At 48.5% G+C, this 16,426-nt stretch overlaps 1 protein-coding gene across 1 annotated transcript; it reads left to right on the top strand.

Moving 5' to 3' along the window:
• Positions 1-10,730: 10,730 nt before the first annotated feature.
• LOC116897799 (cytochrome P450 2J2-like) lies at positions 10,731-15,288 on the top strand. Its single transcript, XM_032899218.1, has 5 exons — positions 10,731-10,895; positions 11,237-11,378; positions 12,057-12,247; positions 14,847-14,988; positions 15,083-15,288. Exons 1-5 carry the CDS (start codon positions 10,731-10,733, stop codon positions 15,286-15,288), a joined length of 846 nt encoding a protein of 281 aa, XP_032755109.1.
• The last annotated feature ends 1,138 nt before the right edge of the window (positions 15,289-16,426 follow it).

Genomic DNA, 16,426 nt, shown 5'->3' with positions numbered 1-16,426 from the left:
CACACTGATTTTTAGCCAGGAATTCTCTTCTGTTGCCAGGTACTGTCTTCCTAGGTTCCCTAACTACTGTGGCCAGTATATATTCCTCTTCTGTCTTTTATCCCTCTTTAGCTCTCTAGCTTTTTCTTCTTGTCTCTTTTCTTCCCTAGCTTCCTGCTCTTTTTACCTTCTTTTTTCTTTCTCTTCCTCAGTCTCTCTCATATCTTCTGCATCTTAACCACACTTCAACTTTACTTTCTCTGTAACTTACACTAACTCTCAGCAACTTAGCTTCACCCTTCAAAGTTTTGTAACTTTCTCTCTTTATCTTTTCTTTATCTTAGCCAGATTGGTGGGGCATTTTCTAGCCCCTCGGAGACCCACCCTTGGAGCCTGGTGGCAGACCCGGAGCACTCCCTACCTTCAACAGTCAGGAGTGAGGGTCTTCTATCTATGTCTGGAACATTCTTTCTGGCCTCTAGTAGGATTCTGTCTTTCCTTGGTGGTAAAGAAGACTTGTAACAGTTACTAACAAGCATCTCAAATGGGATGGTGAGAAAACAAGAGAATCTTGAGAATAGAGGTCTACTGAAGAGGACAAATAGCATTTAGTCACACAGCTAAACCAGGAGGACTTTTTGGGACAAAAGGGCCGTTGTAAAAATAAGCACAAGCTTTGCATCTGTGAAACAGAAAGGCAAGCAGAGAGGCAGCTGATCTGTTATCGACTATCTCTCTGGACTTAGATTTTACTTAAGGTGTACCTCCCTTCAGTGCCAGCTCAGTGGCTCTGCCTCTCAAGAGACCCAGCCTCTGAAGGACACTAGGCTTCCAGTAAAAACTAATAACAAAAGGATGGAGAGATGGTTAAGACCTGGGTGCTAGATGCCAAGTGGCTGACATAAGAATGTAACCAGTTCACCCGGGACTTTCAGAACCTCAGTAGTAGCCCTTTACCAAACTGTCTCATTGGGTTAAATGCCCATGGAAAAGAAAACATTAATCCTGACCTTGGCCACAGCCAAAGCCTGAATTCTAAATTTTGGCTGGCAAAACAAAGTTCTTCACAGTTTGTTGCAGATTCTTTTTGAAACTATTTTAGGGGCTTCTCTGCCCCCCAACCTGGGGCATTTTGACCACAGGGGCAGGAACTGGCTGTTGTGGGGATAGGATCAAAGGCACTCTCCATGTCAATGATGACTAACAGGGAAGGTTACTTAATGTTGGAGATCTACTGCTCTCTTGGAATAGGGCCAGCAGATAAGGCAGGCTCCCTTAAAGAACTTCTCTTAATGAACGCTCTCCTTCTGTGAGCAAGTGTTGAAGGTCTGGCCACTGAAGGCAGCAACTGGAATTTTTTTTTTCAGGGCCAAAAGTCTCATAAAACAACCACTAACTCTATATTATCTTTTTGTTGTCAAAGCGCCAACCCCGGCTGGCCTCCTCACCTTGAAACTCCTCTTATGCTGACTTGGCCAGGGCTGCGCTACTGCCCACGCGCAGCCTGCAGCTTGCTAGCAGGCCTGCATGCTTGCCACCCTCAGCCCCTACATTTCTCTACTCTGTGCTGTCCCTTCCTTAGAAGCTGTGAATGTTTAAGCAACAGGGAGAATTTTCTTCAGGATCCAAGGTAAAGCTTTCAGGCTCTTATTAATGCTTGCTTCAGACAGGGTCACTCACTAATCTGGAGTCCTTCATACACAACTGTTAATAGCAGCTAGACTGGACAAGGGGAGCAAAGGGAGGGGCATCTCTCCTTGGGGAGGAGGCTCAAGAGAGAAAGATAAAACTCCCCGGCAGAAAACAATTTTTCTCAAGCAAATTATTTTCAAGTTAAGCACCAAGAGGACCAAGTAAAACTCCTTGACAAACAAAGCAAACAGTTTCATGATTTCAAACACAGTCGTCAGTCCAAGATTTTAAACACAGTCGTCTGTCCAAAGTCCAAAAACGAAACAAAAGCCAAAAAGACACTCGACAATACCACAGAAAACAAACCAGACAAGACCAAGACAAAGCATCCTATAACCAATTTCCACAGATGTTCAAAGAAAATTAGGACACAAAGAAGACAAACAATTCCAACAGTGAAACAAGCAACAGACAGACGCACTGCGCGGCTTCGGTGTCAAACTGAAACCAAAAATTCAGTGGATCCGGCTCTCTCCTCTCTCCTCCAACCCAAAACCACGTATCCTTCCGATACGGGCTGAGCCTTGAAAAACTGGCTCCAAACACCCTTGGAACGTCTTCCAGGGCTGCGGGGGAGAAGTCCGAGCTCGTCAGCTCCTTCTCTGGCCCGCCCAAATACAAACCCAAGTCAAGTAACTAAGCATTTACAGAACAAGTCACAAAGCAAGACAAGAAAGGACAAGACAAACGCTGGCCAGCTTACCTCCCGGTGGGTGGTCGGCGGTCTCTGGGCAGAGGATCTCCGATCCCGGACGAGCCCCCATATGTAAGACTCTCAGAGAGAATCTTCCCTCAGGAGGGAGATCCTCGAGCCCAATGACCAGTCCGAGTCCACAGGCTGCAATCTGCAAGAGGATTTTTATTGATCAGGATACACAGGTATCTGTGGGCGTCCCAGTCAATTCGGAAGACTGGCGCGCCTAGCAGAACCAGGGACGGGTTTTTATAGGGTATTGGGGAGCAGAAGCAGGCTTACAGAAGCAGATGCATGGTTGGTGGATTCAAGTGAGGCGCGGATGTATGGTTACACCCAATTGGCTATTCAAATGAGGTTGTCACACAGCAAGAGAATACGTGCAGGTTGGGGCATCTGGAATGTCAGGGGCTAGGGGCTTATCTCTTGTTAGGTGGCCCATAAAGCAATATCAATAATTTAGACTGGTTTCTGTATTTTGTTTTCTTTTATGGTCTGTTTCGTCTAAATGATGGGTCAGCTTGTCCCACAAAGCTTGGACACATCTGAACTTTCCCAGGCTTATTTTAGTTCTGAGTCTGTGTATCTAAAAACTTACTTTTTACTTCTATAGTTGAGGGCTTTGGACTTGTACAATTCCCTTTCTGGGAGGGGGTCTTTCAACAAATAATATAAAATACTTATGGGGTGACTCTAACCAAGCAAGTGAAAGATCTGTATGATAAGAACTTCAAGTCTCTGAAGAACGAAATTTAAGGTCTCACAAGATGGAAAGATCTCCCATGCTCCTGGATTGGCGGAATTGATACTGTAAAAATAGCCATCTTGCCAAAAGCAATCTGCAGATTCAATGAAATCCCTATCAAAATCCCAAGTCAATTCTTCATAGAGTTAGAGCAATTTGCAAATTCATTTGGAATAACAAAACCCAGGATAGCGAAAACTATTCTCAACAATAAAAGAACTTCCAGGGGAATCACCAACCCTAACCTCAAGCAATAGTGATAAAAACTGTATGGTATTGGTACAGAGACAGGCAGGTAGATCAGTGGAATAGAACTGAAGACCCAGAAATGAACCTACATACCTAAGGTCACTTGATTTTTGACAAAGGAGTTAAAACCATGCAGTGGAAAAAAGACAACATTTTCAACAAACGATGTTGGTTCAATTGGAGGCCATCACGTAGAAGAATGCAAATCGATCCATTCTTATCTCCTTGTACAAAGATCAAGTCCAAGTGGGTCAAGGACCTCCACATCAAACCAGATACACTCAAACTAATAGAAGAGAAAGTGGGCAAGAGCCTGGAACACATGGGCACTGGGGAAAATTTCTTGAACAGAACACCAATGGCTTATACTCTAAGATCAAAAATAGACAAATGGCACCTCATAAAATTTCAAAGCTTCTATAAGGCAAAGGACACTGTTAATAGGATAAAATGGTAACCAACCAATTGGGAAAAGATCTTTACTAATCCTACATCTGATAGAGGGCTAATATCCAATGTATGTAAAGAACTCAAGAAGTAAGACTCCAGAAATCCAAATAACCCTCTTTAAAAAATGGGCTACAGAGCTAAACAAAGAATTCTCAGCTGGAGAGATGGCTCAGTGGTTAAGAACACTGACTGCTCTTCCAGAGGTCCTGAGTTCAAATCCCAGCACCCACATGGTGGCTCACAACCATTTGTAATGAGATCTGATGTCCTCTCCTGGTGTGTCTGAAGACAGCTACAGTGCACTTATAATAAATAAATAAATAAATAAATAAATAAATAAATAAATAAATAAATAAATAAATCTTAAAAAAAAAAAAAGAATTCTCAGCTGAGGAATGCCGAATGGCTGAGAAGTTCCTAAAGAAATGTTCAACATCCTTGGTCATCATAGAAATACAAATCAAAACAACCCTGAGATTCCTCCTCACACCAGTGAGAATGGCTAAGATCAAAATCTCAGGTGACAGCAGATGCTGGTGAGGATGTGGAGAAAGAGGAACACTCCTCCATTGTTGGTGGGATTGCAGACTGGTACAACCATTCTGGAAATCAGTCTGGTAGTTCTTCAGACATAGTACTACCTGAGGACCCAGCTATACCACTCCAGGGCATGTACCCAAAAGATGCTCCAACATATAACAAGGACACGTGCTCCACTATGTTCATAGCAGCTTTACTTATAATAGCCAGAAGCTGGAAGGAACCCAGATGCCCTTCAACAGAGGAATGGATACAGAATGTGTGGTACATCTACACAATGGACTACTACTCAGCTATCAAAGACAATGACTTCATGAAACTCATGGGCAAATGGATTGAACTAGAAAATATCATCCAGAGTGAGGTAACCCAATCACAAAATAACACACATGGTATGCACTCACTGGTAAGTGGATATTAACCTAAAAGCTTGAATTACCCAAGATACAATTCACAAACCACATGAAGCTCAAGAAGAAGAAAGACCAAAGTGTGGGTGCTTCATTCCTTCTTAGAAGGGGAACAAAACTACTCATAGGAGAAAATATGGAGACAAAGTATGGAGTAGAGACTGAAAGGCCAATCAGAGACTGCCTCACATGGGATCTCGTATACAGACACCAAACCCAGACGATATTGTAGATGCCAAGAAGTGCATGCTGACAGGAGACGACTATAGCTGTCTCCAGAGAGGCTCTGCCAGAGTCTTACTAATACAGAGACGGATGCTAGCAGCCAACCATTGAACTGAGAACAGGATTCCCAATGGAGGAGTTAGCGAAAGGACTGAAGTAGCTGAAGGAGTTCGCAATCCCATAAGGAGAACACATTATCAACCAACCAGACCCCACCCCCCCCAGAGCTCCCAGGGATGAACACAGGAATGGACTTATGGCTCCATCCTCACATGCAGTAGAGGATGACCTTTTCGGGCATCCATGGGAGGAGAGGCTCTTGGTCGTGTCAAGGCTTGATGTCCCCAATGTCAGGGCGGGGAGGTGGGAGGGAGTAGGTGGGTGGGTAAGGGAGCACCCTTATACAAGTGGGGGTGGGGGAGCAGGTTTTTGGAGCCGAAACAGGAAATGGGATAACATTGAAAATGTAAATAAAAATGCAATTAAAAAATATGTGTGCATGCCTCAGAAAGGGCTTATTGGTTTACCACAATTGTTAGAGTAATAATGGCATGGGAGGTGGTCTGCTTTGTCCATTCTTGTTCCAGAATTTTAAAGAGAAAAGAGCCACATGGCCTGGGTTGCAGTGATAACAGACTTTAAGGAGTCCATCAAGGGCCTGGAATAAGTTGTTGGCGGCTAGACCGAGGTCAACCATATGCTACGTGGGAAGTCCCCTAAAAAGAGCCTTGTGACCACTGCTTAGTCACTGAGGCTGAGAAATAGAGACTTTTGTTCCTGGGGGTATCCATGTTCCTGTCACCTTCCGTCTTTGAAATAGAGTGGCCCAGTGTGCTGGGAGTGTCTGTTTTGGAAACGGCATCCCGTCCTAAGCAGCCAGAATGCTGTAACGCTTGGGAAAGAGAGGGTAGAAGCCTGTCAAAGGTTAACACACTTGGGAGGTTTGGACTGACATGTTTCCCAGCAGGCAGAATGTTGTAATCCTCGGGCAAGGGAGGGAGGAAGCCTGTCAAAGGCCAGCACACCTTTCCCAGTAGGGCAATAGGTTCTCCGTCATAAAGAAAAGTCTTTAAATGTCTGTTCAGAAGGCTCTGAGGAACATGCCTGCCCCATGTAGCTGGATCAGTGGTGCCCAGGTGGGACATGCAGGCACAGGACAGAGCCATTTTCTTTCACCTCCTCTCTCTCTCTCTCTCTCTCTCTCTCTCTCTCTCTCTCTCTCTCTCTCTCTCTCTCTCTACCAGTCGTCACCTCAACTGCTACATGGACACCATCACCTACACTAACGCCTCTGATGAAACTCTGATGTCCTCCATCAGTACCCTACATGACACTTTTACAAAGCCGGCCATGGTAGCACTACATGTAATCCAGCACTCGGGAGGTACAGTTAAGTAGATCAGGGGTTCAAGGCCAGGTTCATCTATTTAGAGCTTAAGACCAGTTTAGGCTACTTACACTGTCTCAAAAAGAAAAAAAAAATAGTAGTAAAAGCTGGACAGGGTGGACACTTCTAACTCCAGCACTTGGGTGGAGGAGGTCATCCACCACTGTGTAGCAAATTTGAGGGCCGTCTGAACTATTTGAGATCCCTTCTCAAAACAAAACAAACCCGGATTAGTCAGATCAGCTTCTCCCAGCCCCAGGTTAGTAAAGGCTCGTAACTGGTCAGAGTGCTGAGAGCAAGTGACTACTGAGTGCCCAGCCCTGAAGGAACATCTGTATCAGTGCCTTCCCACTCAGGACTCAGGGAACGTTGTAGAAGAGAGGGCAGAGAGGTTTTAAGAGCCAGAGTGCTGTGAAAGGCCGTCTTGTAGACATGCATGGTTCTTGCACCCATGAACTCCCCACAGCTGTGGTTACCTGCGAAAGGTCAAGCTACTCCAGCACAGAGGGGCTACAGGTTTATGAAGTCTCACCTCCTCTTGAGGAGCCATCACTAGCTGCTGGCTGCTGGGGAAGGAGCACCAGTTTCATGTGACTATGACCACTGACAGGTTGCCTGTGCCCCAGTGGCTGTCCCACATCCACACTTGTATGAGCATCACTAATTGGACATAGTCTGGTCAAAAAAATTCTTTTAAAAGGACATGAAGTAGTTTGGTGCTGTGTTTGGAGTACCAGTAAGAATTAGAAGTCGAGAGTAGGGGTAGATAGGCTTTAAAAAGTATGCATGTATGACATTCTGAAGGAAATATAAAATCACTAGAGTATAGTAAACCACAATGCAGACCAGACAGTTTAGCGAACTTCGATGTGTGACTCAATGCAGGAAGTATGTTTGTACTGTAGTGCTGTCACCGCTGTCCGCCTCCAGAACTCTTCTGTCTTCTCAGACGGAAGCCTGGGGTGGCAGTGGCTCCCGCTGTGGCTGGCCTTCTATCTGTGGATGCCCTACCCCGTCCATGCTCCCTTGCCAGGAGTCTCTTAACTAAGATATTCAGTTTCCTCAGCTGGAGAGTGGCATTGCTCTGCTGTCAGGCTTGAGTATCAGGGTTCTGAGAGGGATTGACTAAACCGAGTGTATACGTCTCCATCACGCATGGGAAACTGAGGCAAGGGGACCATGCAACTCTACTCCCAAGGCAGTTAAAACATAAACAAAAGGCTCCAGACATGACTTCAGACAGAAGCGAGGATCCAGGACAGGTGAAGAGGCCATGCTGAATACAACATGGAGACCAGCAGGCTGGAGAAATTCAGAAGCTGCTGTGGGTCTGGGTGGAGAGGACGGCCCAGGAGCTCAGCTTAACTCCAGATCCCAGTGGGACAGTCTGTCCCAGAGGAGACACTGCCATTAACCGGTATTGCTTCTGTCCTTCTGGCTAGCATATTCAGTCAACTTGGGCACAGGCTGAGAGGAGCCTCCCCAAGATGGAGCTGCATGGGCCAGCAGCAAGGCTGGCGTTCATTTAGGAGGCTGTTGCAACTTGTCCCCTACTCGAGCCCCGAGGCCATGCTGAGTGACGTGGCCCCCGTGTGAGTAGCGTGACGCTGCTGGTTCGCCTCCCCTCAGAAAGCAGCCGGAGAGCATAAAAGGCAGAGTGGCCAGCAGTAAGGTGCCAGATTGTGACTGGGAGCAAAGGGAGGACAGCAGGGATGTTCTCTCTATTCAGTGGGATGGCTTTCCTGGCCGGCTCCTTCCTGCTCCTGAAGCTTGCCACCTTGTGCTGGAGAAGGAGTCACCTCCCTCCGGGCCCGTTCCCTTTCCCCCTTCTTGGGAACTTATGGCAACTAAACTTTCAGCTACACCCAAATATGCTGTTCCAGGTATGGAGGGGGCCTCAACTGTGATTCCCTAAAGGGATAGATAGAAGAACTCTATCCTCCCAGCCTAGGGACCTTGGAAGTTGAAGCAACGGGGAGGTCCTGGTCTTGTCGCTTGCCAGCTTGGAAGCTTTGTGCCTCAGTTAGCACACCTGCCAAATGCAGGGCACACAGGGCTTGTGAAAGGGAGTATAAAGACCGGGCAGGAAGTTGGGTGGAAGGATGGGGGTGTGGGGTGTTCAGGCGATGCACGAGAAGCCCATTCAAGAAAGTGTGGCTGTTTATATCACACACAACACTAGAACATACCCATGCCCAGGACGGACGGGGTGTGAATGCTCAGACCTGATTTCCTCTAAATGCCCACGGACTCTGTGACCCTGGGCTGGATTCAAGGAGTTGGTAGGTACTCTGAAGATGTACGCCAAAAGGAAGGTAGGCAGTCACACCCAGAGGGCCATCATAGCAAATGGGGCTATGGGCTGCCTGGTGTCTCCACAGCTAGCTCAGACTCATGGCAATGTGTTTACTGTGTGGCTGGGCTCTACACCCATTGTGGTGCTGCACGGCTTCCGGGCGGTGAAGGAAGCCCTGGTCTCCAACTCAGAACAGTTCTCGGGGAGGCCCCTCACCCCATTCTTCCGAGACCTATTTGGAGAAAAAGGTGAGTCTGCCCTTGCTATGAGGGAGGGAAGGTGGCCGGGTGTACATCAGTATACTCAAGAGGACAAGGATTGTTAAGAAGTGGGAACAAACAGGGCTGGACCAAGAAGACATTCTCAAACCCCTCCATGTGAGGCAGGGAGATGTTAAAAAAAAGACCCGCATAAAAGCCCGGATCAGCCCCTTCCTGGCTTCCTGGCCTTGAATGAGCCAGCTTCATATTCCAACTTCCAGTGTACTCATCTTTAGATGGGAAACTGCTCTCCCTTCCCTGGGTGTTGGAGAACACCTGAGAGGCCCATGTCTGTGCCAGCTCAGAAAGGGCCTTGTCCTTCCTGCCCTCCTTTTAGACCCCTTTGTCTCTTTCCTCCTCTATCTTTGTGGGGAATTGCAGAATCAAACTGGAGCTTAAGGACAGGCATGTCTGAACCCACCCTAAGGACCCTAGATCTCCACCCCACAATGGCCCTCTTCTCCTGGTCAGAGTTGCAGTTCAGAGTGGGTGGGGACAGTCACGTGGAGTCTGCTCTCTGGGCCTGGCGGAGGTATCCAAGGGGTGGGGATGGGGCAGGTGCTCATTCTGCCCTTGGTCTCAGGTGTTATCTGCAGCAATGGGCTTACATGGCGACAACAGAGACGCTTCTGTCTGACAACTCTTCGAGTGCTGGGCCTTGGCAAGCAAGCGTTAGAGTTGCAGCTGCAGCACGAGGCAGCCGAGCTGGCTGAGGTGTTTCACCAGGAACAGGGTGAGAGGAAGTGGGCCAGGGCAAGCATGCCCTATCCCTGTGTCCTCTACACTCGTGCATGTCTCTGCAGAGGAGTATAAACCTCTGTGTGTGTGTGTGTGTGTGTGTGTGTGTGTGTGTGTGTGTGTGTGAGAGAGAGAGAGAGAGAGAGAGAGAGAGAGGTGTCACTGAAACCTAGTTAACAGTACCAGTGGTTTTGACTAGGAGTTTCCCCAAGGTGAGTGAATGCAGACCTAAAAATGCCTAAGTAAGTAGAAAGTCTACTTTATAGTTCTGGATGTGTTCTCAGTCAATACCTAGGGTCTTTTATATTTCTTGCCTTGTGCACAGGTTTCTTTCCCTCTAGACTTTCATAGCCCCCCCCCACCAAGTCTTCCTTCCCTGTGGGGAACCAACACTCATCCTTTTAGGCCTAAGCAGTCTTAAGTTCTCCCAATCCTAGGTGTATCTAGTTCTTCCCAGCAGCATCACCTGACAGGGGCTTGGATGAGGAATGGGAATGAATTGCGTAGGTGGGCGGTGGTGTCTGAGGCTGGATGGATCCCGAGACACGGCTTTTTGTGCCTCCTCATACTCAGCTCTCCCCTCTCCTCACAGGGAGAGCTTTTGATCCTCAGGTTCCTATCATTCGATCCACAACGAGAGTTATTGGGGCCCTGGTGTTTGGTCATCACTTCCTCTCCGAGGAGCCCATCTTCCTGGAACTAATTCGAGCCATCAACCTTGGCCTCGCCTTTGCCAGCACTACTTGGCGCCGGGTAATCGGCTCTTGGGGAGGCCGGCATGCAGGCCGGGGGACTGTTTGGACTCGATTCAGACAGGAGCCTCCACCGGGGTCTGGCTGGAATGGTAAAAAGTAGGCAGGAGGTGTGGCTGGGTCTGATTCTGAATTTCTTAGGCTCGCATTTTTGTCTACAGTTTTGGGCTCTCCACACAAAAGCAGCCCTGAGCTTCTGAAATCGGAGGCCCAGCCTATTTTGGAGTCCCCTGGTACAGTGCTCAGCTGTCTTGACTCAGGACTGGTGCAGGAGTAAGCCCTGAGTGGGTCATTCTCTCTACAGCTGTACGACATGTTTCCCTGGGCCCTCCGCTACCTCTCAGGACCCCACCAGAAGATATTTCAGTACCACCAGGCTGTGAGGGGCTTCATCCACCATGAAATCATCAGGCATAAGCTCAGGACACCTGAGGCCCCCAAGGATTTCATCAGCTGCTACCTGGCACAAATCACCAAGGTTAGTCTGGGGCACTCATTTCTAACCATGAGCCGTTTCCCATGTTTGCCTCATTCTGCAAACTTATGGGCACCTTGAAACTTGTGCTAAGAAAGGGTCTTTCTAGGCCAGAGCTGGTTTCTCTGGTAGGCTGGAAAGAAGAGGGTATAGGTGCCGGGGGCTGTTGAAAGCAATCCAGTCCCGGGACTGAGGTCCTCCCCTGAGGGCCTCACACCTAAGAAAGCTCTGATCCTACAAGTCTTGGGACAAATCAGACCGTAGGAAGATACCAGGTGTGTGCCACAAGAAACCTTTAGAGCCAGAGCTGTTCCTTCCCTCACCCTCACCCTCACCCTCACCAGGCCATGGATGACCCTGTCTCCACATTCAGAGAGGAGAACCTTATCCAAGTGGTGATTGACCTATTTCTGGGAGGCACAGACACCACGGCCACCACTCTGCACTGGGCAATCATATACCTGGTCCATCACAGAGCCATCCAAGGTACGGGACCCTCAGTTAGTCCCTAGTCTGTTAGTCCCGAGGGGGCTTCAGGTACTGTGCATACATCACTCTGTACTATGAGCATGGAGGAGGACCTGTTCTTATCGCAGCTCAGGAACCTGGCGGATTTGAGTTAGAAAGGAGGGATTTTAAGCTCCCAGCCTGTGACTCGCTACATGACCGTAGGAAATCATTCCTCCTCTCAGAACTAGGAGCTGGGAGGTGTGACTCCACTCATTCGTAATGACTCAGCCCCTACTAAGTGCCAGGCCCTGGGACAACGATAAGAACACAGTTGTGAGGAACAAAAGTATCTGGAGTTCTCAAAGGGACAAAATGGCTACAACCAGCTCCAGTTCTGTGAGGCCCGAAGTACATTTTCTGTAGAGCCTTCGTTTTCTCATACATCAAACGAAGACGGTAGTCCCCAGGCTGGTGAGACACACGACGAGGTCTTTTCCCTTCCCATAACCTCTCCATATAGGAGTGAACCTTACAGAGAGGCAAATTCTCTCTCCTGTGAAACAGCTGGTGGTGGGGCGGAGGTATGACCTAGGTCTGGGAACTTTAGCAGCGGTCTCTAGGTAGGAAACGGAATAGCTGGTTCGTGGGGCCGGGTGGTGTGGGGGAGGCTGGGCCACAGGCATCTTCCCAAGACCCTCACTGAGCTGTCCGCAGAGAGAGTGCAGCAGGAACTGGATGAGGTGCTGGGTACTACTGCACAGGCTGTCTGCTATGAGGATCGAGAACGACTGCCCTACACCCGTGCTGTCCTCCACGAGGTACAACGCCATAGCAGCGTTGTGTCCGTGGGCGCTGTACGTCAGTGTGTGACTCCCACCTGGATGCATGGTTACTATGTGCCTAAGGTAAGTAGCCTGGAATAGGCCCATGCCAGACCCAGCACCTGCAGAAAGCATTCCTGCCCAGCACAGGCCCTTGCTCCAGATTCTGCCCACCTGGCAGCTGTCAGTCAGTCAGTCAGTCAGTCAGTCAGTCACCTGTGGTTATTGGGGGACATGGTTATGACAGAATACGGCCCTTGATTGATAACCTTAAGGTTTCCTGTGTTTGAGAGGTGCTTTAAGAAACTTCTTTCCAGTATTTATCGTTGACACATATTTTATGGAGTTCTACCATGCGCAAGGCCCTAGGTTTAATCCCCAAAATACAAAAGTAAACCCGCAAATACAAGTCAGGCTACTAGTGCATCCCACAACGTGGGAAGTAGAGGCAGAAACATCAGGTCAAGGTCATTTTCAGCCACATAGTCAAGGTCAGGCTAGACTACAAGAGAACTTGTCTCAAAAACCAAAACTAGGGCTGGAGAGATGGCTCAGTGGCTAAGAGCACTTGCTCTTGCCCTGGTCTTCTCGGAAGGAAAGTCAAGGCAGCAGGTGTCGGAGAGTTGATACATTTTATCACGGCCAGGAGCAGAGAGTGGCATTAATGCATGTTAGCGCCCACTTTGCTTTCTGTGTTCTTACACAAGGCCTTATCTATTATGGGTAGGCCTTACCGCCTCAATTAACGTGATCAAAATAATACCCCACAGCCAAGCTCGAGGCCCGTCTCTCAGGTGAGTCGACATTGATCGCACCATTTTAGCCACTGAGAGACAGTAACGGCAACGGACCCACCAGAATGGGTCCTCTTCAAGCTGTCTCGGCTCAGGTATTCTACATGCTGGTGAAATTCAAACTGCTGTTTCCCGAGGACAAGCTAGAATAGAGTCCCCAGGAGCCAGATGGTTCTGTAACCTGGGGGGAAAGGCATGCTTAGCTTTTATGAGTGAATATGGGGTGTTCTGAATCTGCTCCACGAACTAAGATCAGCCTGTGCTTCCCAAGATACCAGACGCCGTCTGGAATGGGATACATGAGCGACTATGGCCTCTTTGCAAATGTCTCTTTATCTGAAGGGGATTAGTAAGAATTGTTGAGCTGGCTCAGAGAGATAATTCAGCTGTCCACGACGAAGGCTCACACTCAAAAGAACAAGAACTGACGATTTGGTTGAGGTGTGGCTTAGTGGTAGAGCACATGTAAGCGAAGCCCTGGGCTTATCCCCAGCACCACAGAAAGGGCTGTCACAATGCACGCGGCTGTTAATCTCAGGCTAAGACCCGGGGGGATTCTCTGCACTGTAATGGGAAAACGTGCAGCTTACTCAGTCACGAGCAGAAACGCGTGCCTTCCCAACACCTCTGTGTAAAACCACAGATCTTGGTGTCTTACCGTGCCAGCTGGCTGCAGCTTGGTCTGCGCCTTCAGCCCAGGTGGTGTAGCACCCACAACAGTGGCACAGAAGCCTTTGGGTCAGCTTCTGTTCCCGATCTTCAGTTTTTGCTTGGGATGCAGACTTCAAACTCTTCAGAAGTCTTTGTTTCGGTTTGGTTTTAAACTTAAAGCTCTCTTTCTTTTTTTTCTTTTTTCTTTTTTTTTTAAAGATTTATTTTATTTAATATATAGGAGTACACTGTAGCTGTCTTCAGACACACCAGAAGAGGGCAATAGATCCCATTACAGATGGTTGTGAGTCACCATGTGGTTGCTGGGAATTGAACTCAGGATCTCTGGTAGAGCAGTCAGTGCTCTTAACCGCTGAGCCATCTCTCCATAAAGCTCTCTTTCTTTGTTGAAACTGAGAACCTTGCACTCAGTCTCCTGGATGTGCCATGGGCTGTTTGGCTCAATTCTATTCCTTCCCATCCAGTAGGAATTCTGAATTCTGGACATCAGAATCCTGAGGCTGAGTGTCCTAAGACCTAGGACCATAACTAATCCTTATTCTTCTTTGCTTGGGACTTTTTATTACCCCCCCTTCTCTCCCATCCACCTGCTCTCCCTCCTTCCTGTGCCAGGACTGCTGGGTTAAACTCAGGCCCTTGCATGATAGGCAAGTGCTAGACCACTGAGCTCTATTCCTAGCTGCTAACACTGTTCCTCTTCAGCCCTGGGTCCGCATGGAAAGGAGCATAGTTTATTTGGGCTGAAGCCTTTGTCCCTTCCTGGTCCTACTTGCTCAGTGTGACTTTCTTTTTAGTCACTCACTCACTTGTGAAACAAAGTGGACGCTGGGGTTAGAGCTGCAAGGTAGGTAAGGGTTAAGAGTAGGGGTTAAGAGTGGGAAGGTGAGGACATAGGTCACGGTCTCCTCCCCCCACCACTAACTAGTCAAGTGTCCATCTCTGGCTCTATGTTTTCTGTCTTCCCAATGCTTGATCTTTCTTTCCCCCTTTTTATTCTCTCCATTCTTCCCTTCCCCCATCGTGGGCTGCCTTGAATCCAGAGGTAGAACTCAGCTCCTTAATGAGTGTGAGCATGGAGGGAGGGCCATTGAGGATCTCCCTGGGTTCTGGGCATTCCTGCCACCCCCACCCATATACTGGAGTTGCTTTAGCCTCAGGCCAAGGCTGGGTACTGAGCAGTCTGAGCCTCCACAAGCTACATTAGCTCTTCTTTGCAGGGAACCATCATCTTGCCCAATCTGGCCTCTGTGCTGTATGACCCCGAGTGCTGGGAGACCCCTCATCAGTTCAACCCTGGCCACTTCCTAGACAAAGATGGAAACTTTGTGACCAATGAGGCCTTCCTGCCCTTCTCTGCAGGTATCAGGAACAGTGCTGGGTCCTGGAATGGTATACGTGGGAAGATGATTGGGACAGAGTCCTGTTTTCCTTTGACCTTTCCCTCTGCTTCCAGGGCATCGGGTGTGTCCTGGGGAACAGCTTGCCCGAATGGAGCTCTTCCTGATGTTTGCCACCCTCCTCAGGACCTTTCGGTTTCAACTACCAGAAGGGAGCCAGGGCCTCAGGCTGGAATATGTCTTTGGTAGTACACTGCAGCCTCAGCCCCAGAAGATTTGTGCCGTGCCTCGTCTGAGCAGCCTCAGCCCTAGGGAGCCCTAGGCCTGCCACTGCAGTCCCCCAACACACGAGGTTTCCACTTGTCAGCCCCTCAGTATCGGCAGCCAGGAAGAAGTAGATCTTCCTAGCCCAGCTGCCCACAGTTCTCACACTAGCTCTGATGGTAATCCCAGAAAACGCAACCGTACCTGACTGGGTTCTGGCTGTTTCTTTCTTAGAGCAGGATAACTATGCTTTGGCGGAGGAGGATTTTGTAACATTTGGTAAAGTTTGACTCGGTTCACATGGTTCATTTGGGGGGAAAATCAAATGTCACAATGTAGTAGCCAAGTAAGTTTAAAGGGAAATGCTTTCCCATAATACTATAAACAGTAGTGCATGCAAATGCTGGGGACTGATAACTGGTGGGCAGCGGCGGGGGTGAGGGCGGGAGTACGTGCACACCATTTTCTGTCTCCTCCCCGCCCTCCTCAGACCAGAGGGAAGAAGTCCCTAAATCTGTTGTCCCCACACACATTTCCATCAAGGACCCTAGCTCTACTTTCCCTATAACAGCTGCGATGCTTTGAAATAGTGTCTTCAAACAGATCTTACTAAAAAGAGAATTACTTGTATTAAGCAGAAATTAAAATAAAAACGAGAGGCCGCCACGTACCCGTCCACCGCAGTGAGAAATTTCTCTGGCTGAGGAGGACTGCGCCAATCTGTGGCTATTGATGAGACATTTAGAAGGCGTTTTGATAGCGTGTCCATTTAGGAAAATGGCAGAGGCAGGTTCCCATTAGGCCCTTGCAGCTGTGGCATTACATCATGTTTGTGGTACAAGGCATGAAGTTCCTCCAGGGGAGTAGGCCGAAAATCTGAAAGTCAATGGCTTTCTTCATACACTTCCTGTCATGATGGGCCCAGAGGGTAGGTCAACATTCCTCATCCGCACTCATCCTAGATAACCCCCTTCCCCTCCAGTGGCCTGCATTGCATTTTCTGGTATGATGAAAGCTGGCCTGCAGGAAGGAAGGAAGTCCTCAGGTTACTTCCAGCTTGATTTCTCTGTCCTGCAACCAAAATCTGTCCTCAACACAGAATCTTACCATAGGTTAGGACAGGAAGCCCAGAACAATGCAATAGGCTATATTGCAGTTTGGGGGTGGGGTGGGGCAGGGCTCCCAGCCAATAACTC

The sequence above is a fragment of the Rattus rattus genome, chromosome 4, assembly GCF_011064425.1.
Source record: "Rattus rattus isolate New Zealand chromosome 4, Rrattus_CSIRO_v1, whole genome shotgun sequence".
In the NCBI taxonomy this organism is placed as follows: domain Eukaryota; kingdom Metazoa; phylum Chordata; class Mammalia; order Rodentia; family Muridae; genus Rattus; species Rattus rattus.
The sequence above is the reverse complement of the archived record's forward strand: the minus strand, read 5'-3'. Positions and strand labels throughout refer to the sequence as shown.

Bases quoted from the DNA above. Each gene is read 5' to 3' on its own strand.
- LOC116897799 (XM_032899218.1), top strand. From the start codon at position 10,731: ATGTTTCCCTGGGCCCTCCGCTACCTCTCAGGACCCCACCAGAAGATA. The intron at 11,379-12,056 runs GTACGGGACCCT...AGCTGTCCGCAG, and splicing joins CCATCACAGAGCCATCCAAG to AGAGAGTGCAGCAGGAACTG. The intron at 14,989-15,082 runs GTATCAGGAACA...CTCTGCTTCCAG, and splicing joins CTTCCTGCCCTTCTCTGCAG to GGCATCGGGTGTGTCCTGGG.